The 24,257-nt window shown below is 42.3% G+C and overlaps 1 protein-coding gene across 1 annotated transcript in view; it reads right to left on the minus strand.

Moving 5' to 3' along the window:
* Window positions 1-4,080: 4,080 nt before the first annotated feature.
* Window positions 4,081-24,257, minus strand: part of BAG2 (BAG cochaperone 2) — a 92,332-nt gene continuing 72,155 nt past the window's right edge. The window contains exons 2-3 of the mRNA XM_069235764.1: window positions 23,316-23,425; window positions 4,081-4,824 (exon numbers count right to left, since the gene is read on the minus strand). Coding sequence (XP_069091865.1) covers window positions 4,421-4,824; window positions 23,316-23,425 — 514 coding nt within the window. The 3' untranslated portion in view covers window positions 4,081-4,420. The remainder of the gene's footprint in view (window positions 4,825-23,315; window positions 23,426-24,257) is intronic.

Genomic DNA, 24,257 nt, shown 5'->3' on the forward strand with positions numbered 1-24,257 from the left:
AGATTGGCAATGGTTTATTTTCTTTCATTGATCACTATCTGTTTATTATGCTCCCTTTGAAGAAAAAGGTCTGTGTCATCCATTATGGACCCATATGGAGTGCTGCATTTCTATTACTACTCTAAAGCTAAAAGTGGAGATGAAGAGTAGAAGAACTGCTCATGTTAAAAACAACGTACATTACATTCCTGAGAAAGTCTGCAAAAGTGCAGAACTATTCACAAAAAAAGATCTATCAATCTGGCCCTCCAACCATTTCATAGGTCACAAGTTCTACCCATGCCTTCCTTCAGCAGGCCATACTCCAGGCAGAAGGAAGGAACCTATATGACGTATACGAAGCCACTGGCGTCACGAGGCATTTATATACCAAAACTACGTGTGATGTAAAAAACAAAAAATTCAAGGCTGCTGCAAAAAACGTCACAAGTCAGATTGTTCTAATTCTATCCTTATTGTACCCGGTGGAAGGATTTCGAGGTAGTCATTCATGAGCACAATTTAATGAGCTATATCATCATCTTTTCACGTGCGTTTCTGTGGCAATGCAAAAACGTTTACTTTTTGAAAGCTCGTGCTGTTACGCTTTTTATATTTTACTTTCACAGACAACTGCGTCTACAGCTGCCTTTGCCAACTGGCTTCCATAGAAGGTGCCCAATGTCTTTCGGGATTTAGAATCCTGAATGACATTCTGAGACCACTGGAGTGTAGTTCGGTAGTTTATTTCACCTTGGAGTCAGTAGATAATGGTGATCACTGGCCCTCTGTCTGCACAAGGTCTCGAGCCAGAGACATGGGAGCGTAATAAGGTGCAAGCAAAATAACTGGTCTTATAGAGCGGGTCCAATGTCACGAATGCTAAGAGCACATAAACGTGCCCGCGTTGCTCCCAAACCCCCTGCCCTGATCCTCTAAAGAAGGAGAAGACAGGCTAATTGTGCAACATTACGAGGAATCTGCTAGGCTGTCCCACTCTTAACATTCCAATAAAGTGGATGAAAATGCCTGTGACTTTCAGGAGCCCACATCTCCGAGGCTAAGCATCACTGTGACAAGTGACTTCGTCAGTTACATTTGAAGCTTGTTCAGTTGCCTCTTCCTGCCCCTACGGGCTTCATCTACTTGTCGGATATTCAGATGTTTTCATTCCAATCCGGAGACCCACAGAATAATATGGTATGTAAGCTACTGAAGCAGGTTTGTTTTTCTACATTTTCTATGAGCAAATTTGATGCTTTTTTAAATTTGTGGAGCACGTATGAGTCAATCTGTGGCTGATTAGATTTCTTGCAATACATTTCATTTGTTAGGTTTACTTTTTTATATGAATTTTGTGAAATACAGGAAGGGCTTTGCCTTTTTTCAGTGAAATAACAATCAATGAGCACAAATGCCCAACAACTGAATATGCATAGGTAGTCTGCCATTTGTCTTCCGTGCAAACAGACAGAATCAGTTGCAGGCATGCTTGAGGAATTTTACACCATTAACTGATCCTCAGCACATATGGACAAGTTATATGGTGAACTGGTGTTAAGTATGCATTGTAGCAGTGACAGTTTGGATAGCATCTGGGATATGTCTCTGTCGGGCGGGCTTACCACTCGACATTAATTCTGATACTGAGGAATAACGCACCCTGAGAAGAACAGAGATCCTACAACTGATTCAATCTGGAGAATTATCAACAAATTGAAATTCAACTACGGCACCTTGAGATGACTGCAAGTCTTTCAATGAAGTGTCGTATCTCAAGCACTTGTACTTTTCTTCATTCTATGTAGACTAAAGTGCTTTCCCCCTGGATCTATTCAACACAATTCCTCAAGCCGATATGAAGCTTTTAGGTTCCGATCAGGGTGAAAATACATCTCCTACATGATCAAAATCATCTTCTATGCTTCAATTATGTTCTCCTTTAGACCAGACGGAATAATCAGAAGTTCTTAAAGAATGGAGTATGGCTTCAGTCATATTTACTATTCAATTACTTTTAACATGCTCATATAACTTTATGTCTGCACTAACACAGAAAGTGAATGACTGGAGTCACCATCAGTTTCTTCAAATATAAGCCTTCTTGCTCCCTTCTTGGTAGTGGCAGCCTAGGAGGACAGTAAGACAGAACTGTTAGTAATGTAAGACTTTATAAAGATATTGTGCTGCACTCAAGAATGTTGGGTTTGTGAAAAGTGGCGCAGCACCGAGTGCAGCTCCACTGTCCCTGTGCCCCATAGCGCCCCCCTACTGCCACCATGTGTGCACCGTATTTGAAATATGGCGCAGAGTAGGGGGCAATAGTGTCATTTTTTTTAGTATTACGCTATTGATGTACTCTGCAGGAGTAGCATAAAAATTTTGGCACTACTCCTGCAGAGTACACAGGGGCCCATTCTAAATAAAGGAAGCTCTGAGCAGGCGTTAAAAGTGCTGTAAAAAATGGTGCAAGGAAATCTTATAGATTTCCTTGCGCCTTTTTTTCAGCCCCCTTAACAGGGGAGCGCCCCCTTTGCATACATTATGCCTGGCGCAGGCATAATGTAGCTCAAAGGGTTACAAAATGGCGCAATGCATGCATTGCGCCACTCTGTAAATACGGTGTGGGGATTTCGGCTTCGTTGGGGCACATTAGCTTAAAAAATAATGACGCTAATGTGGCGCAAGGTGGAGCTAAGGGATTATAAATATGCCGCTAGGGATCTCCAATGAGGGCCCATGAAGATATTCCTAAACCCAGCATCTTGGTTCCTGTGGTGTATTCACATAAGATCCAGAAGGGTCTAAAGAAAGAATGAGTAAAAGTTTCTACATCTGTTAAAATGTTCTCATTCAGAAAACGCAATGGTTACGCAGGGAAACCTATTTTCCTTTATTAAAGATATCTTCCCTTTAGGCAGGCCTGGCACGAGAGTAACATGAAATACTATGGCACCTGAAAAAAGTAATTGCACTTTCAGCTGGTGTCAAGGGAGATAGAAATACAGTATGCTATTGGACATACAATAAAGGAAATGTGCCATTGGTACATGTCTTTGCCTTGTTTCAAACCATCAAAACCACTGCAAGGGTAATAACTGTCAGGTGTTCAGACACCATTACCACGCACTGGCCTATCAAGGCGCTCTGCTTCATCGCGTATCAACAACATTCCTACCCATGTACTTATATATTCCAACCTATAGCGCTTCTGCAACTCAAATACATCTCTCTCTATTCACATGAAAGTCAATTTAAATAGATAGGACTTTGAACGTAATGTAAGTTCAACCGTTTTCTAGAGTACACATACATTGTAGATTCGAAGATTCCAAATATTAGCTCTGAATAATGTCATATATGATGGGAAGCCCCCCAGAGATGTCCAGCAACCACAGGTGCAAGACTAACCTATTGCAACACATCAGGGGCCATCTCTACAATAACATGATACCGAGTGAAGGAACCCGGAAACCGGTGATACAACTACTATTAAGGAAATCTTACCTATTTTGTTTTGAGTTCATATTAGGGAAAATCCATCTTTCATATCAGAAATGATAACCATGCATTACAGAATATGTTAAAAAGGCCACTTTGGGGAAAATGCTCCTTCCTAATTTGAGGCACAATAATTAGGACATTTTTAAACTCAAAAACTAAAAGCAGTTTGCCTTTTAGATGTATGATCCCAATTTTGGGCTACATTTGGGCTACATTTTCTAGGGGGTCTGGGAGGGGAGGGCACTGCTTCAGGGCTAGCAAAAGAAACCTCTTATTTGTGAGGAGCTGCGGTCTAGACATTACATCAATGATTTTGGTAATAGTTCCCCATTTCTTCATGCAACAAAGTTGTATAATTCTGACAGTCTCCCGGTGCCTCGGCATTTGAAGCTGTGATAAACCCCTAGAAAAATACTTTGTATACAAAACAAGAAGCTTAAAATACAGACCTCCGACTTATGTGTTTTTCTGGCACCTACCACTTCAAGAGAATGCAACACTAAACAGCATTGCTGGGCGTCTTTCATTATGAAAACGGGCATCAGTACAAACTAGCTTGAAAGATACCAAAAACTGGAGTAGGTCATGAACATGATGTAGATTTCTTGCGAGAAGGTAATTATTTTATTCAGGGTCTACTTAGAGAATTAAAGGTACACACACACTTGGAGTATGCACTTTGAATAAAATGGTTTTGAAAAAATGTTAAGGAACCCTAAACAATATAGGCTGAACAAAGCCAAATCGTAGGCAATCGATGTCCAATTCAAGCATAACTTTTTCTTACAATGGACAATAGTATTAAACATATCAACATTTTGTATACAATATATATTTATATGTATGTGTAAATACACACACAAACCTACATGTGTTAACGCATCCAATACAGAATGAGAGAAATGTGCATCAATTTCTAGTAGTACATTTGTTTAATTCACATTTGTTTGTTGGAAGGCAGCTGAGCGGACATCTTCTGGTTCTGATGGTCCAGCAGGGTAATGGATTTGGCTGAATTGTCAATATTCCTAATGAGAGTCTCAAGTCTTCGTTTGATCTTCTTCTGGTCCTCAAGTGCGCATCCGATTATGATCGACTGAAATTTCTGGTCAATGGCCACAGCTTGCACTTCAGAGGAACATGCGCCATACAGAGAAATGAGTCCTTTCCTTCCACTCTCTAGATCATCCACAAGCTTTTTGGCAATCTCATCAATTATGTGTGTGGCGCTCTGGAGGGACTCCTGCTGCTGGGGGCTGCGGATAGTCTCCACACACACCTGAACAGTGAGCGTGCGACCCATTAATCGGTTTGCAGTAAGATTGAGCTCCTCTCTTTCCCCTGCATGAAGATAAAGAAAAAGTAAATAGATAAAACACTTTCTTACAAAGTAACAGTTTTACATATTTTTGAATGGCATGCTCCCCCAATCCCTTAGCAGAAAGATGCATCTGTGAAATACCCTATTACTGATTGTTGTAAGTCATTACAACACGCTTCTTTGGAGTAATAGCAGATAACCATCAGATTGTTTGCTAGATTATGTAAATCTGCATTCTGTCTCCTCAGCAATAGTCATAATTATGAAAAGAAACTAAGGGGCAATTAGACTGGAGAACAACTCGCTTGAAGAAAGACCTAAAAGGGAAATAAAATACTTGCCAAATAAATACTATGGCCACAGGGATACAAACCTGGTATAATCTTCTAGAAATAGTTGCTCCAGGTGAGTGGAGACTTAAGAAAACATGGCAACAGACGTACCTGAGAATGAGCAAATTTGCCTTTAACTCTGGATGTTTTGTCAGAAACGACCTATATACAAGCATGTGCTAAACAAGTGTTCATTATAGTGAGGGGTAGTCGGGGTGGCTTAACTGGATGTACCACTTACCATTTGCTGAATTAAACTTAGGCCGTGCTCAAACACTCTAGATTTGAATTTTAAAAACATTTGCCTTAACATTTTCCTTAAAAGTACTGCAACTTTACTACACTTTCAGACCTTAAAGTTAAAAATCCTCTCCTCAAATGTGAAAGAACATTTATAATGGTCCTTCCCATACCTATTAAAAACCTCAAAAATGACAGGTGAGTGTCTCCAACATCTCCAATATCATAATTATATTTGTACACGCAATCCAGGCCCAGTTTATTCAGCTCAAATGGATGCAACCTTTTCAGGTTGAACGCTAGTTTTCAGATGCCCAGGAGCCATAACGCTGACTAACTGGACCTCAAGTATGACCCTCCCGCAACCGTTGTCATTTGAATTTTGGCAAATTACTGTTAAGTCTAATAACTCAGTTATGCACAGAACGGAGGGCCACAGCCCGCGTAAATGGTACCAGCTATATATGGTGTTAGGTTTACAATCACCACTATGTAGTGATAACCCTTGTCCCCTCTGCTGTCTGCAGTGACCACCAAGACTTTAGCTTTACCACACCGGACAGAGATGCTGGGTCAATGTATCCCAAGATGGAATCTACATCTCAGTAAATGATGACCATGTGTTCTTGTGTGTAAGTGATTTGCAAATCAATCAACCTCCAGACTGCACTAGACAGTGTGCATCCATTTGGTGAGGTTTCTGTGCTGTGGAAGAGCTGCAGTACATAGGAGATTTGTCAGTGAGTGAGTCTGAAATCGTGATGACCTCCCCTTACAGGGGGCTCCCAACACCGTCAAACGCGTGGATATTTATGTTTAGCGAAGTATGTCATTAACATTGACCACAATATCACTCTATTTGGTTCGTTATCTTCCAGAATGGCAGGTGGGTTGAATTTCTCTTGTCCTTAGTAACTAGGATCCCATTAATCAAAATGATAATATCCTAGCTAAAATGTAATATGTGTTTCACAATATGCCATACATTCCTAGGTCTGACTTGAAAACAAATACAGTGTAGAGCCCTATCAATCAAGCTCTTCGTGGCTGGAGAAGCACCCAGAGTAAGCATAACACTTTAACACCAGGGCATGAAACTCAAATTGACCTTGATCGGCGGGAATAGTCTGTCAAAGTGTCAATGGGAACAATCCATAGTTTGCCTTAGAGAAAGGGTTAATATACAGCCAGTTTGCCAAAACAAATCAAATTATGTGATCGAAATCCAGCAGTCTGCCCACTAGCAGGAGGAGTTAAACTAGTAAAGATCAGAAATCCAATCCGTCTGTAAACGGGACTTTGAAAGTCTGCCATCACACTGCAAATAATGTTCATAATTATGCATTCACTACACATACGGTGAAGGCACCTCAGTGTGATTTGCCAGCAGGTCACCGAGGTATGCTCAATTATGGGCCGTGTTAGTGTGCAGGGTGGGGGAGTTTCTCTGGATTCTGGCAGTCGCTTCCCTCCTTCAGTATGCACATGCACGTACAGCTAGTGGATGAGTGATACTGTCAAATAGTCATAAACACTTATTTTATCAAAATTTGTGGTGTGGTAGACAATATTGAAAATTACTATAGATTTAGCCACCAGCCAAAAGTCATTAGGTGTCGGGGTCGGAGTGAGTGAAAAAGCTCTTGTGGCTTTTACGCTGTTCTCGATTTCTTCTGACATTGATAAGAGAGGGGTTAATTCCGAGACCTTACTCTGTTGGACAAGTCTGTTATAACCATCCTTCTGTTATTCCGATAGTCAGGCCTTGTTAGATTTTGCTACTTTGCAGTGTTAAATAAAAAGGCCACAGTGGCCTGCCAGTCCAAATGTGAAGGCCAATCTTTTCACCCTGGTAACTGCAGTCAGTATGTATATAAACCTTTGGTCTTCAGACTGCCAGTAAGGTTCACTTTGCAAAGTACTGAACATATACTATTCAACTAGCCCCACTTAATGAGGATTACCAGACTCACGCGCCTTTTTCTTTTACAGTTAGATCAGTTTGTGAATGAAGATTTCCTCATTTCGATGCTCTGTTGAGGTCCTTATCTCAACTGCTGCCTCCAAACAGGGCTCTGTCGCCAGCCTTTATGTGGTCAGCAGAAAGAGTTTAAGCGGCACTAATCGGAGAGCGGCTTTGACTCCTTTCATACAGCAGGACTGAGATTGTCATGGTGTCATGCAATGATCCTGGCTACAATCTAGGTTTGTTTATTATGATACGTTACAACCAAGGGAGTGGGCCTGACTTGTGTATCGTGAAAAGCATAAGTTAAAGTCAATAGACCTTTAATGATGGCTCACCATGACACTGTGCTGAAGCTTGTAGACAGGTATTTTAGTACTTGGAATCTCACAGATCACCATAGTATGGAAGGGTTTTTAGTGTTGTTTACCTCCGTGATAAACCCTTGAGGTAGAAGTTTTGCACTTTGAGAAGAGTTGTATATTGTTTTGCCAACTGTAATTTTGTACATTTTTGTAATTGTATGACTGTATATCAATAGTTGTCTTTGGATAACGTTTATGAGGAATACAGTAGGCCTGAGTTGGTTATTTTAACAAGCCAATGATAATGGCTAGAGGCCTGCATGGTCCTCAAGAAGACAATATGCCCGATGCTATAGGTTATTTTTTATTATAAAAATATACAACGAACATAGCAGGCCTGACTTATTGTGAAAGTAATGTTGAAACCAAAAGGCCTTTAAAGGTGGATTATTACACTGTGTTAGAGCCTACTGACAGGAACTGTGTAAGAGGGATTCTGCAGTAGGCGACGATTTTAGTGTTGGTTTCCTCGTCACACAAATTCGGTTTGTAGAGGAATTGCACTTTGATTAACCTTAGTAATTTTATTAGGAAGAGGTAAATATTGTTTGACAACTGCAATTTTGTGATTTTTTTTTTAATGTCTGTGTGCCACAGGGGTGCCTTGTGGGAAAGCTTTTGTAGGATTCAGTAGGCCTGAGATGATTATGGTGACAAACTAATAATAAAAGGTTTAGGCATGATTGGTACATTGTCAAAATATATGGCAGATGCCGAAGGTCTGATTATTATTTATTAGTAACAGTATTTACATAGCGTTGATCTAGCCACCAAGGTAGTGAGCACTTTACATACAACTAGTAGAAGGATGCCTAAAAACTTACATTGATGAGAGCGATGGAAAAGAGAAAATGAGAATGTTAGTGAAATACATTTTGAAGAACTGTGCTTTTGGTTTCTTTTCCGAGAGTAGGAGATTCTGGTTCATTCTAATATGATGAGACAGACTTCCAAAACCTAGTAACTAGGTAGTAAAAAAGTCTGTTTGAATGTTTTTGCTCTTTAGAATGAAAACAAGTTACTTACCTGTAACTGCTGTTCTCCAGTATTGGTATCTTTCATAGATTCACATACTTGAATCATTCCCCGTCGAAGTGGAGGTTCCACAGTATCATTAACTAGCAGAATAAAGAAAGTTTACAAATAAGACAATGTTAAAGTTCATTCACTTTCACACCTTATTCACATCATTAGAAATGACCCAAAGTCAGCCAACCACGAGACAGCACCACAGAAGTTCCAGTCTCTCACTTTTTCTTGCACATGTGAGATAAATAATGAGACGACGTAAGGGGAGCTTCTTTGCAGGTGAATCTATGAAAGATACCAATCCTGGAGAACTGCAGTTTCAGGTAAGTAACTCTTTTTCTCTCCAGTATTGTATCTTTCATAGATTCACAAGCTTGAATCCGAACAGTAAGCAGTTATTGTAATTAAACATCCTGTGACAGTATTACCCTTGTGGATGGTGAGTTGTCAAAAAATATAGATACTTGAATGCGGAAATATAATATGAATAGTATAATATTGCATATCAAGCATAAGTAGCATTCAAAGTAATAGAGGCTAACCTTACTGAAGTAGATGTTGTAACACTGTCTGCCCAATCGCTGCATTACTGCATTGTGCCGAATCCAGGCAATAGTGCTGCACAAAGGTGTGGATGCTCTTCCACTTTGCAGCACGACAAATCTTTTCCAGTGGAACACCTGCAAACAGGGCACCTGACGTGGAAACTTTTCTTATGGAGCATGCCTGCGCTTTAGTGGAGACCGGTTTGCCAGCTTTAGGGTGGCATAACTGTATTGTTGCAGAGAATCCTGCTTGCAATGGTTGCCTTTGTAACTGGAGTGCCTTGTCTAGTCTGTCCGTAGGCAACCAATTTACAAAACCATGTGATACGATGCAACTAGAATTTAAGACATTTTTTAATATCTAGTGTATGCAGAGATCTCTTTGCTGGAGATGTTAGATTTGGGAAAAATATAAGTAATAAAATTGGGTTCATTAAGATAAAACTGCGATGGCGCCTTGGGAATGAATATTGGATTAGTTCTCAGGATGACATTATCATCTGTGAAATGGAGAAAAGGCTCTTGGGTTGTGAATGCTTATATCTTACTCACTCTCTAGCGGATGTGAGCGCCAACAGAATAGCTACTTTCCACATGAGAAATGTCAGGTCCGTTTTGTGAATGGGTTCAAATGGAGGTTGGATAGGTTGAGAGAGAACCACATTTAGATGCCATTCCAGTGGAGAAGCTTGTACCAGAAGGAAAACCCTGAACAAACCCTTCATAAATTGCTTGATTATCTTTGTGGAAAACAAAGAGAGAGATTGTGAGGAGTGTCTATATCTAGATATTGCAGCAAGATGTACCTTTATAGATGCATGCATTCACCAAACCAGAATGAGGATTTTCTTCTGGGATGCCTCTAATGCATGCAGGTTGAATTGTTGACACCATAAGCAGAATCTCTTCCATTTCAATCAGTACTACTTGTTACTGAAATCCGCTCTTGCGAGGTTAGCTGCAATCTTGGGTAATAATCGTATCTTGCAACTCATGGAATTCAGTGCATATAATTGGAGAGAGCCTGGATCCGGATGTAGAACTTGGTTCTGGTTCATCGTTAGCAGTGTTTGCATGGTCTGAAGGCAAATGGGTGTAGACTCCGAAAGGAGGAGCTGCTCTGTGACTCAGTATTGCCTAGGCCACCTGAGAGTGATCAGGTGACACCTCTCCACTTTCATCTTTGGGGGTGATGAGGGTGTGTGTGTGTGTGTGGGGGGGGGTAAGCGTATACATAGATGCCGGACCTTTTTATAAAAAATGCATTCCCCACAACCCTGGGAGTGGGTGCCGACTGGCGAAGAATCAGCATTTGTTGCTCTCATCTGTTGCAAAGAGATCCAATGCTGGTTCGCCACAAAACAAAAATATATTGTTGAGTTCCATCTGGTTCAATCCCCACTCGTGGCAGCTGTGGATCTGCTGAGTGTGTCCACCAACATGCTGTTTGCTCCTGATTTGTGCTCAGCCTTCAGAGTGATGCTGTGTGTTGCTAGCCGGTGCCATAGCTCCTGGGCTTCCTGAAAGAAGACCAGCGACCTTGTACCTCCTTGCTTGTTGACGAAGTGCATGCTGGTCGCATTGGCTGTACGCACCTACACTGAAGAACCTGCTATGCGAGGTAAGAAAGCTTGAAGGGTGAGAAAGATAGCCTTGAGTTCCAGGCGATTCATATGCATGGACTTTGGATGTTAGACCTTCTCTCTTGAATTTGCAGGTCCTGTAAATGTTTGTCCCAGCCTTGAAGGGAGGCGTCCCTTGTTATGACAAAGTTGGGTATTGGAGGCAAAAACGTGAGACCCTTCAAGAGATGAGAGATCTGGGAACCCCACATTAGTGCTTGGACCATCCTTGGTGTGATATTGATAAGGTTATCAATCGACCCTTCTATCAGAATCCACTGTTGTTGTAGCTCCTCCTGTAAAGGTCTCATTTTCAAGCGTGCTAGAGGTACTAAGTTGATTGCGGAAGACATCATTCCCAGCAACGATTTGTAGAGAAACACTGAAATGAACTTTCTTCTTGAGACCTTGTGAGCTAGCTGACATAGAGCCTGATTTAGACGTTGGTGGTATCAGTCCCACTGTCGACTTTTCAACTGAAAACCCGTCCACCACCATGACGGCCAGCCCTTTGTATTTCGATGTTGGCGGGCCCATAGACAAAGGCCCGTATTCGAACCACCCTCTCCACCAAGAAACAACATCCGAGTCAACGGCGGGAGAGAGAAAAGTAGATGTTGGCAGGACCCCAGCCACCCTTCCCACTGTGCAGATTTGGATGTGCCTTACCATCAAGAAAAAAGTGGCGGTCTGACCTCCATTTCTAAGTTAGTGGATGGGGGGGAGGGTAAAACTCACCCTTTTCCTCCCCTTTCCACTCTGTCTTTGACTGCTCACCACCTGCTGTCGCTGTTTCCAACAGCCATGTAGAAAACATGACCCCGGTCGCTGGACTAGAAGGTAGGGGGCGCCACATTACCAGGGTACGTTGGGTGGGCACTGCACGTGAGGTTGGGACCACTGCAGGCATATACATGTCAGTATTTTCTTTTTAAATCACTGTGACATGCATATGTTGGGGAGACAACTGTGTCACACATGGCAGGGGGGACACTAGCACAACACGCATATCACACACACATACACAATTGTCATTGTGGTCTCATCATTAATTGCAAAATTAAAGCTGGCACCACAATGACTGTACACTCACACTGGACAATGGTGTCCATGTGTGTGCTTTGCAAGGGGATCTGTACAGGTAGGTTTGTGCTATCTGTTGTGTATCTGAGTCAGTACGTCTATGTGTGTTTGAGGGATTGACTGGTTGAGGAGGAGGGAGCTGGAGTGGGTAGTGTGGTTGTGTTTGCATGTGTGTCACTTGCATGTAAGATCGATGTTGTTGTGTATGTTGTGTTGCCTTGTGACACCTTCAGGTGAGTGTTGTTGTGTGGCGGACACTGTTGTGATGTGTGTAGGTGTGCTTGTGTGAGTGTGTAGATGTGTCATGGATGTATGTTAATGTGTGTTTTCAGCATGCAAGGATTGTGTTGTGTTGATATTGTACTAGATGATGGTGTGTGCGTGGTGCAGCTCCTTTATTGGCTCTGGGTACTAAGGGTTCTTGATTAACCTACAAACTCTATATATACCCGCAACTAGAAGAGTCCAGCAGACGTAACGGTATATTGCTTTTGAAAATCTGACATTGCAGGGAAAAGTTACAGAGTAAAACGTGGAGAGGATTGGCTGTTTTTTTTTCACCTCAATTTCAATATTTGTTTATTTCAGCTGTTATTTTATGTAAGAAAACCTTGTAGGATCTACACAAATGACCCCTTGCCGAATTCAGAATTCTGTCTACTTTATAGAAATGTTTAGCTGTACAGAATCCAGCATTGGTTTCACACCCATTACTGTCACTAACTGGAAGGAGGCTAAAAGCACAAAAAATAGTAAAAATGGGGTATGTCCTAGTAAAATGCCAATTGTGTTGAAAAATGTGGTTTTCTGATTCAAGTCTGCCTTTTCCTGAAAGCTGGGAAGATGGTGATTGTAGCACAGCAAACCTTTCGTTGATGCCATTTTCAGGGGGGAGAAAAACATGCTTTCTTCTGCAGCAGTTTTTTCCCATCTTTTTGCAAAGAACTACATTTTAGCTGTATTTTGGCTAATTTCTTGGTCTCCTCCAGGGAAACCCGCAAACTCTGGGTACCTCTAGACTCCCTAGGATGTTGGGGGAAAAAAGGACGCAAATTTGGCGTGCGTAGCTTATGTGGACAACAAGTTATGAGGGTCTAAGTGAGAACTGCCCCAAATAGCCAAAAAAAAGGCTTGGCACAGGAGGGGGAAAAGGCCTGGCAGTGAAGGGGTTAATAGCCCTCAAAGCAAATAAGTCCAATACAAGGAAAGTGAACTGTTTGTAGATCTGGGCAAGTAGGTTTAGGAACTGGGATCAGCCAAGGTAAGAAAGGATACTCTGCTCAATGCATCCATATTCTCCACCCATGAGATGTAGTTTTTGCCCAAATGAATAGTAGTGCTACTCCGTCCAGAGCAACAAACTCGGTGCAGTACTCTCCAAGGCCATAGACTGTATCCTCTCCTGTGATTTACAGAAGATATTGCTGCAAGATTGCCTATTTTATTAACACAGCCACTCTATTCAGAGAGTAGATTTTGTAGACAAAAAGTGCACACAATTTGAGAAAGTGGGCATTTACAAAGAAAACATTGAAATCTTGGCAATGGTAGAAGTAACCTTTATTTGTCTCCTAAGTGCCTTACACGAACCGTCACAGGTATAGGCACCCATATAAAATTCCAGTGGAATGAACCATTAGCAGAGGGTTGGGAGCACAAGGGAAGGAAGGGTTGAGCATGACATGCCAGAGAGGGATCATATACAATATTAAAACTACAAAGAGATTATAACACATCTTCCCCAATAATTAAACACGAACGAGAGAACCTGCCTGCATCCTTTGGAGAACATTCTTTTTACACACGAGAGTCCCAGGGTCATCCAAATCTTTCTTTCTGACATCAGTTGTAATCGCCCACAGAATATGAGAAATAAAATGTGTTACCCTGTTCAGTTTGGCACTCACCAACCACTTCTGGAGCTCCTAGATCAGGGTATGTTGACAGCTGTAATTTAGACTCAGACAACATGCATGTATGACCTGCATTAGCTAGCACTTGATATGTAACCTTGCTCCGAGTACTACAAGCACATCTATATTTATGTGTACCTGAAAGAATTGCCGCTGTTGGAAAGGAACTGAGCATCTTAAAAGTCTCATCTGAAACCCGTATTGCCAACTCCAAGGCCGGGTAGGCAGACATCTGCATTTTCCTGTGTTAAACCTCTTTAAAGCCTCCTTGTGCCTGGTCACAAGACCAGGCGTGTAGGCGTATACAAGCTAGTTGACCAGATGCGGGTTGACAAAAATTCCTCTTGAAAGCAGAATGTCCACTGATTGGTTGGGTGGACTTCAGGCCACATGAGAGGACCATAAAATGAAACCTTTCTACAAGGCCCTTCAAAACACAGTAATCACCTTTTGACCTGGTGAATTGGGATGAGGAAGCTGGCGTCCATTAGGACATTTGTTGGCCAGAACTCAGCCGGAGAAATTGTCAAGGATATTTGTTGGAAACTGGAATGGATTGTCTGAACAAATCGATTCACCCACTCGGTCTACGAGGGGATGGAAAGACAGGACTTTGGGGTCATAAAAAGAAAAAGATATCCATTTCCCTTTCTTTTGTAAGTACTGGTGAAATCACATATTTCTGAATAAGTTGCCAGACTCCTGTCTGCAAAGTCTGTTTACTTACTGAATCTTAGGGTCAGCACATTACACTCAGTTTGCGGAATAGGCTGCAACGTGATAAGAGTATCAATCTCACATCACACCCAAAATACGGGTGCCTGAAAAACTACTTTTCCAAATCGAATCGAAACCCCATATTTTCCTCCTTAATTGCATCAACGCTATGTTGTCTGGGCAGGGGTCATAGAGAAACAACATTTTGAATTTGCTGCACGTAGATCACATGCCTACCTAACATAAGTCACGTAAAAAAGGTTTTTAATGCAGTGCGTCCTATTTGCGCTTCCTGGTGTGCACCTATGTCAACATGGTAATGTTTTGAGAATGTGTGATCGGTAAACCAGGTAGCAGCTTTGCAAATATCCATGAATGGGATATTAGCTAGGAAGGAGGATATGGTGGCCTCCTTTTATGAGTGGAACGTGCACTGCGAACAGAGAGCAAAGTATGTTTTGCTTTTGCATAACATATCTGCATGCACTCAACAAGACACGTAACAATACCTGACTGACATTGGGTTACACAAGAGAGGTTGTTCAAAAGCAACAAAGTTGCTTTTTTTCTCATAATTTTTGTGCAATCAATTTAATACATTATGGCTCTTTTGACATCAGTTGCATGCAGAACTATTTTTGCTACTTGACAAGGGGCAAAAGAAGGGAGATCAGCAGTTTGGCAGTTAAAGGTGAGACTACCTTTAGGGGGGAAATGTGTGTTCTCAGAACATCCCTATTCTTGTATACCTGAAGAAAAGGTTCCTCAACTGTTAATGCCTGCAGTTCACTGACCCTGCAAAGGCAATTCATTGCTACAGGAAAGGGCACTTTCCAAGAAAGAAATTGTAGCGGGCATTGAGTGTATTGGCTCAAAAGAAGGGCCACTGACCTTGTGTAAAGATTCCAATAAGTAACAGGTGATACTCTAGGTCGAAAGACCATTTTAAGCCCTACTGTGAAGGTTTTGATAACAGGTATATTACAAACGGGCTGGAATTGTCTGTCTTGAAGGTAAGTTGATCTGTCCACGTTATTTTTATGTGCACTGTTCTGTCATTAAAGCGTTGATGATATACCACTGCGTGGCAGCTCCAAACGCAACTCGTTTGTCTGAAGTGTCTATCTTTTTACTCTTCTTATCAGGAGGAGGTGTCTCCCCAATACCCAGCATCAGTGCTCTTTTTCATGCAGAGTGCACTGCCAATGAAGCATGTGGCACATGTCTGCTGAGGAAAATAGGGCCTTGAACAGCAGGTTTAAATATTCCACCTGATCCTTAAAATTTTATTTTTAGCATTTTAGGACAATGTTTATCATGGGGAGAAACTGTGTTGCACATTCAGTTTTTAAGAGTGTTTCAGCTAGAAAATGTTCCTCTTCCACATGCAAGGACACCCTCTAATGTTCAACTGCTCTGGTAATGACCTAGAGATATGCTGATGTGCCCTCTGAGGTGAAGTTCTCACTGACTAGGGCTGAAGGGACATTTCATCTTGTTGGTCTATTTTCTAACTGTGCTATTAATCTTCCTGATACCCTACATGTTTGGGTAGATACCTGGTGAGAAATGTGGAGGTGTGGGAAGCAAGGGAATTTCTGTTCCTTTCTTTTTAGAATGGCGTAAGCTCTCAATTCCTTAAACATTGCTGTTTGACAGCTCTCTCTTGCAGCGAGCAGAGTGTTTGCTGTGGCTTGACAGCAGCTGTTAAAGCTGCCACCAAGCCACAGCAAACAGGTATGTCCCAGGGGTAGGCACTCTGGGACAAAGCAGGAGCTGGCCCTGGGCGGTGGCGGTCCCCAGGGCCATCAGTGGCTCCTCAAGAGGGGCTTTGCGGACTCCCTCCAACTAAAATAGCACCAGGGAGGTGGTAGACCCCAGGGCTTGGGGGTCCAAAACAGACCCCCTTTAGTGTTGTAGTATAAACCCAAGAAGGTGTTGGTCCCTGGGCTGTGGGCCTACCCCACCCCAACACCCCACTCCACATTTTTGTTAAATGCCTCAGGGAGGTGGTGGTTCCTGGGGTAGTGGGGTGGCTGTGCCCCCGCATCATATTTGCTTTAAGTCCCAGGGAGGTTGCAGTCCCCAGGGCAGTGGGTGGGGGTATAGCCACCCTGCATCATATTTGTTCAACACCCCGGGAAGGTAATGGTGTCCGAGGCAGCGGGTGGCCAGGGGGCCCCCCTGCATTAAAATAACAATGCCCAGGACATGGCCCACCTGGGAGCTAATTAAAAAACAAGTGTGGGAGCCTCTGCTTGTTTTATTTTTAAATTTTCGGCAGATACATGGCAGCGCCTGCCAAAATGTATTTAAAAAAATGCTTTTTTGCCCTGGTGTGGTCCCTCTGGGACCCCGCCACCAGAGCTACGGGGTCAGGGTGTCTGTACCCTGCCCTTTTCTTATTTTTAATTTTTTTTTTAATTTCAGGGACTCAACTGAAGCAGAGTTCCAATCCTCCTTGTAGAAGTGTTAGCAGCCAATCAGATCTCAGCCAGAGATCAGGAGGGGTTGTGAATCCTTTGCACGCCTATATAAACATACTTGGATTTTCTTAAATTTCTCTAAAACTACTAACGGATTTACACGAAATAACAAAAAGGCCACTTTCTGGACCAAGAGCTACCTTTCTGCTAAATTTGGTGTAATTCTGTCCATTGGTTTCTGCGCTATCGCTGTTCAAAATCCCTATGTGAAAATGAATGGAGACAATGTGTTTTGAGACCCCCCTATTTCTCGGCCCCCGCTTAACGGATCACCCTGAAATTTGCCAGAAGGAAGCTGAAGTGAGTGTCGCATTTTCCTAAACAATTTCATGAAGATTCATCAAACGGTGCCAAAGTTATTAGCAAAACAAAAAACTATTTTTCTATAGAAACTAGGTCCTATCTATAACTACCTCCTATTGGGGACCGCCACTAAGTGTTATATTTATATACCTATATATACATATATATATATATATATACACACACACACCCCCACCACACACACACACACACACACACACACATATATATACATATTGCTGCCTAGTGTTAAGTTGTCAACTTTCTGTGGAGGAAGGTGTTGGTGTAATCAGTGCCGAAGAAGCACTCTATTCGTAGGTTGTTTCAAAAGACTGGTAATTTTGACTTCTCAGCTTCAGCCCCTGGCTGTCAGATTTGCAGTGTTTGTGGCATCGAAGAACCCTTCTACTGCTGACCAGTCTCGACCTCTGTGGGATGTGCCAACTGTTAATGTTTTTTCAAGGCCGCTCCTCGAGCAAGGCACAGAGCTCTGGGTGCCAAACCTTGGTCTGGAGTTGAAACTCGGCTTGAGGTCAATCCCCTGAAGGCCTGTCCCCGACAGCTATCAGTGCAACGTCTAGCCGGGGCACTGGCATGCCCTGCCCTCTCTGTCCTAAGTGGAAACCAGAGAAGTTCTTGTTGTCCCGAGTGCAGGTTTCTTGGAGGACCTTGGGGATTATTCTCCAGAATCACAGTTCTGTGAGGAGATGTCAGTGACACTGCTTTTTGTACCGTATGGGCTAGTGGGGGGGCCACCCATTTCGTTATTGGAAAAATGACTTCCACCACGACTGCTGCGGAGGGGTATTCAGATGAATATTAGTGCTGAATTTTGGTATAATGCACCCATCTTCAATTACTTCAGTTACAGACCCTGTGTTGGTCCAATCACGGAAACGTGTAATTGCAGAACAAGCAGAATTTAAAGGGTCTCAATACCCTCCTCACAAGTGAGTCATTGTCATATGTCCTCCCTTTGATTCAGTTTTAAAGCGGTGGATGGATATGAAATGTAATTAAAGGAAGTTCATTAACCATCAATGGTTCATTTGTGTGGCTTGCTTTTCGGGTTCCTCTGTTTTTTTGGTCTTTCAATAAAGAATATAGCATACCTCAGTGCCCAGCCGAACGAAGCCTTTGAGGACATGTCTGAACCTGATCGAGGGAAAATGCAATCTAGCCGGTGTCCTTGTCCCTGGTGAAATGGCAAGAAATGTGAAGCAAGGTGCCTTCATGTAGCACCTGGAGGGCCAGACACAAACGTTTGGAGCCTTCGGCAACCTGCTGTACCAACCCAACCCCAAATATTGCAACAAAATTATTTTTGCGCCAGGACTGATATGACACAGCTTTTTTCACTGGATTCCTCCAACCACGTTCGTAACCAATCTTCAAGCTTCTTTGCGATCACATCCTAATCTAAAGTGACAGACACGGGCAAAGCTGTAAGAAATGTCAGAGAAGAAGAGATCCTGTTTTTAATTATCATTAAGGATATGTCAACAACGGTCTCTATAAGCTGACAGAAGCAATGAAAGTCCCAGATCAATGGCTGGCCCGTGGATGTCACAAATGTTCCGGAATAAAGTAGAAAGCCAGCAGTGGAGTGGATCGTGCTCGGGGAAGCCCCCACCTTCGTTATACTATCTGTTAAAGTAGGTTCTACTGAAGCGGCAGCTGTGGGGCTTGTAAGAGTTTGATGATGTATTAGGTACCACATTGAAGCCGTGTGGGGTAATTAATGGGCACTTTTGATTGTGTCCTAGATTGAAGATAGAACATTTCAACGCCTTGGTGGTGAGTTTATTATTTGTATGGCCGTCCTAGTAGTTAAGTCCTTCTGCTTTTCACTTTATGGGTATGAGAGTTGGATGATGGTGTCCTGAGAAGACCCCCTCAAAGATATTAGGGTTTAACCGTCGACAAAAAACCCGAATGGTTGAGACTTGTATTGAGCAGAAGGGGCTGGCTAATTTTATGAAGTATATACTATTGGGTAATGTACAGTGTGTTTGTGTTGTAAATATTGTCTCTTAGTATAATGTGAGCACTGCTTCGTCTACACTATTGATTCACTTTGTCACAGTATACCTGTATTTGTTCACATATGTATAAATACATATATGATGGAAATTCTGCTCGACCGGCACGTGATTTATTGAATATCCATGTATTGTAAGTTTGTAGTGTATGTGAGGACGTAAGATTCAGAGCCTTCATACCTCTGGATGATTACTTTGGCTTAAAATAAGTCCAACGTGACTTTCTCTACAAATTGATATCCAGCCCTCCACCAGCAATACATTCTATAGAAAAGCAACACTCTGTCTACAACCACACAATCGCTAAATCCTCATTCCCTTGCATTATCAATGCTAACACCCTGAAGGGGGCCCAATCTCCTGCACCCGGGCCCTATGTCCTGCCTGCACAACCCTACCTGGCTCGTGGAAAACATAGGATAAACACGCCATTCAGCATTTCATGATGCCCTCATGGAAGATGGACAGGAAATGCTACATGTGGCTCATTTAAATTTAGATTCGGAGTTCACTGATGCTACACCATAGACTGGAGAATCTTTGCCAGCATTCTCTTCTACTGTGCACGATGACACTGAAAGGGGCGAGGATGAAAGACAATTGCAGGCAATACCAAGGTTGCACTTGTTTGGCTTGGAGTCGAATGCTTGATCTATTAGTAGCCACCAAATCAGTCAATAGGTTGTATGTGCCAGCCTACTATACCTGCTGCCGGCCAGCAAGCTTTCATTGCAACAGAAGGATTATTTATTGGCATTATGGGTAAAATAAATAAACTTTCAAATACCAGTCCCTGTAACCCAATCTAGCAGTATTTCTGCTAGGTGCATTACGTCACTGATATCGATAGTGTCCACTCAGCAAATATGACCTTTTTGCAAACAAACTCAGCAGATGTGTTTTAAAAAGGCATTGTTTCACGGAACAAAATATTGTTTTGTTGTAAGAGAAGTATTTGTCTCCAGGGGTGACCTATTCTCATTTATTATAACTCAAATGAAGAAGAGGGGACACTTGGGCACAGCGATCATTAGTGCAGCAGGCACAATTGCAAGGGGCTCGGTGTATGTGTGTTGATGGACTCCAATTGTTACAACCCTACTAGAGGACATAGAGACCACTATTTGCATGAACTGGTGTCCACTGAACCCTGGGTATGCCATTGAGTGGTAAAGTGGTAATGCATACTGCCAGACAGAACGCGTTTTAAAAGTGCAATAAGGTGATATTAACTGAGAAGCGGTGGACAACATTGCCAGCTGCAAGATGTTATTTGCATGGAAAATTCTTTCTGGTTTTAAATGTCATGCAGTACAGGAACATAGGGTTTATCTGTAAATAAAATATCCGAAGGATCTGTGTATGTTTATAACAGGTTTGTCAGGTCGACTGATGCCTTAAAGGCTTAATAATGATGCCCGCTACACTACGTGCCAGATAACTTTACACGATCCAGGGCCTGACGGTGTGAAGATCAGGTGTAGCACACAGTGAAAGCAAGCCGGAATCATTCTCACGTGACTGTTAGCGATGCTGTTTGTTTTACTTCCCCAACGCACATTGATTTGCCAAAGCTTAGCCTGTGGGAGAGCCAATTTTACGGTCCTATAACACTTAAGCTAAGTGAATGAGTGCCCTTGAAACTAAGGTTGGAAAGTGTATCGGATAGGGTGAAATCTGTTTTAGGAAATGCTAAAGACAGCTCTACCTAGGATTAGATTTTTTTCAGGGAACGAAAAAATGGCAGGTAACTTGACAACTTGGGATCACTGTGCCACATGATGCCATGTTTTATCATACATTTGCATATTATACAATCGTAAATACACTGAGTGCTGTATTCTTCAACATATTTTTTAGAATAATGCCATAATAAAGCTTCACAAATAAAGTTGTCTACCTAGTGTCCCAGTGTCTTTCCCTAGCTAATTTTCTGTTAATATGTTATAACGTACTTGCCTGTTGCAAGGATTAAAACATTTTCAGACATTGCCTCCAAAAGGTATTTTTTTCTGGACGCTGGCGGGGTGTACTTTGTAAGACTTGACACTCTGCATCTTCAAGACATTCATCCGTGGATCACTGCAGCTCAGAAGTGTCAAACGCCGCGAGCCCCTGCGGACACTGAGGTTCTGTCAGATTGACACCGGTGTGCCAAGATGCTCAACGAATGGCAGATCTCTTGACCCCCCAAGAATACTACTTCCTGCCACTCGAGCTCAGACACTATGGACTTCTCTGCTACTTTCAGGCTAATAATTTAGCCTCTCTCCATCAATACATCTGAGCAAGTTAAGCGCACTTGCTTTGTGAAATCAATATCTAAACATCCAACTAAATATACTAGGAACTCAGTTCCCAAATACATCTGACGTATTGATTACACTAGAGGCGATGCTGGAGGGTGGTGGTGGTCACCACATGATATCCAGACTCTAAAAAGCTCCGAAAGACGACAGAGTGAAAATCCCACTGGGTGTTCAATCAAAGTGGGAGAAGGATTTGGAGAAGCCCTTTTTAGATAAAGAAAGGAGGACTCACTGTGCATTAGTTCAAACAACCACCAGCAATCCGAGGTTCAAAATATTGCACTTTAATATACTTCATCCTACTTCCCTGACTTCGATGAGGCTACATAAAATATTCCCGCAAAGGTATATGTTGTCCAAAAGGAGGGACAGATAACATCACCTTTTTACACATGTTTTTGGAGTACAGAGTGATGTTAGAATACTGGGACCAGATTGTTGCGACCCTTGGGCCAGGGACACTTGTGTACCTTGTTCCTACAGTGAAAAGTGTGTCTCAGGAATCCTGCTGAAGCCCAAGTAGAGAAAAACGCCATTAGAGTTTGCTGCCTCGTGGCTGGTATTGGTGAGAAGACGCATAGCGATACATTGGATGTCGGCGAGGGTGCTCTCCCATGAAGCTTGACTGAGTGGGCGTTGGCAAAGGAGAGGTACCAGGGATAGGTTAGGAGTAGTGAAAAAGCACAAGATGAGATAGGATAGTGGGTGGAAATGATTAACCTGCCCACCGCAGATCCGGAAATAATAACAACAAGAGTAAGAGAGAGCTGGATTGGCCTAGTTAAACACCTAATCCCTTTCTGCAAACTCTTCCCTCCTCCATCTCTCCTTTTTACTCATCTCAGACCTAATCTCTCACTACTATGATCTCCCAAGTAACACTTTCTAAATTTTTCTCTCTTCTTACTCTCCATTATCCTAGTCAGTCCAACTAACAGACTCACATGTCCACCACTCAAATGAACTCATATCTCTCTATACTAATCCACTACTAATCCTTATGGGTACCGGAGTAACATGCTACTCGCCAAAAAGCGCTTTGACGCCTCGTCAGCAAGTGCTATATAAATCCAATTATAATTACTGTAGTGCATCCAGGAGGCTCTGTGTGCTGCGGCTGTGGATGGTCTGGATGTGCTGGGAGAGCAGAAATGGTCGATGAGAGGGGGTTAAGGAGCACCCTCTTGCTAGCATGGGTTTACTTCAGAGTGCCTCCTCCACGCAAGTGTTAATATTGCCTGTTTCCGAGCTCGCTGAACAGCCGGAAATTGTGGACATGTTTTATATGGCCATTGATTTCTACGCCACTGACGTCAAGTGATATGCCATAATAATGTGAGTTACTCCTTTGTTCTCATCTTTAAATTACGATTTAAAAAAATACTAGAAACTCTAGTGTACTTCTGTCCAAGTATGACTTCATGCAAAAAACATTTTTTTCGAAATACATGTTACCATATTTCAATCAAACTACATGTCCAAAGATCTTAACATATATAGGCACTGAAGTAAGTAACAATTTATCAGGTGTATCACGAATATCACTAGGAACTACCTACCATCACTAATTTTACGCATGTCTTGGCAGTTTTGCACGCTGTTGATCATCTCTAACAGCATTTCTTTTTCTTGTTCCATCGCCGACGCGGATTCCCGCAAAGTTTCAACCCTGAGAAAGTGATGTAACACAGGCATGTATCAAAATATATCTCATGTAGCATGCATTTGTAACTAAAGCTGGTTCATGTTCCCAATTTAAAACAAAACAACATCAAACGAGAGTTAGATTCAAGTTCTATGGGACTGAGTCCTGAAGGTAACGGTGGGCAAAGCCAGGCATTTACATGGGCGAAATTCCAATTGTGTTTGAGCAAAACGGAAATGGCTGAATTTAACCCTAGTGCATGGGATTAACTCGCATTTCTAGAGACACTTTCCTTAAGGACATTTTGCGCTTCGGAGACCTGGTGACCTCGTCAAACCTTTATGTCACATCACACATTGCAGAGGGGAGGCAGGCTATTGATTTTGGTTCTCTCGTGCTGGTCACTGCCGGCAATTGTTTTTCTTTTGTATTTTATTGTTATGAGGTACTGCAATCTTTCAACCACGTGTCCTTTTTTTGTTTTTCTTTCTCAGCCTGTCTGTTGGAGTTCCATGCTTTAGCACATCCTCACCATATATTCACTGGAAAGAGGAGGTAATGTCCCGATTACCCAAGGCAATACTCATTACAATTTAGCCTTCCGAGGACAGTGTCAAAGTGGAGGAGGAGATTTTATTACAGGAACGGAGGCTCCTATTATGCTTTCCTTTCTTGCTTTAATCGAATAGCAGCCAAGATAACATATTACAAAAACTACATATCCCATGAAACATGGGGAAAAAAGTCATTGATGATGTCACAAACAAACAACCAATAATGAACGCCCAATCCTAATAACTATCTTAACTACGAGCAACAAGTCCTCTTTTCTTGCTGCTCGCAGTCAAGATAAGTT

Source organism: Pleurodeles waltl, chromosome 5 (assembly GCF_031143425.1).
Source record: "Pleurodeles waltl isolate 20211129_DDA chromosome 5, aPleWal1.hap1.20221129, whole genome shotgun sequence".
Taxonomy (NCBI): Eukaryota; Metazoa; Chordata; class Amphibia; order Caudata; family Salamandridae; genus Pleurodeles; species Pleurodeles waltl.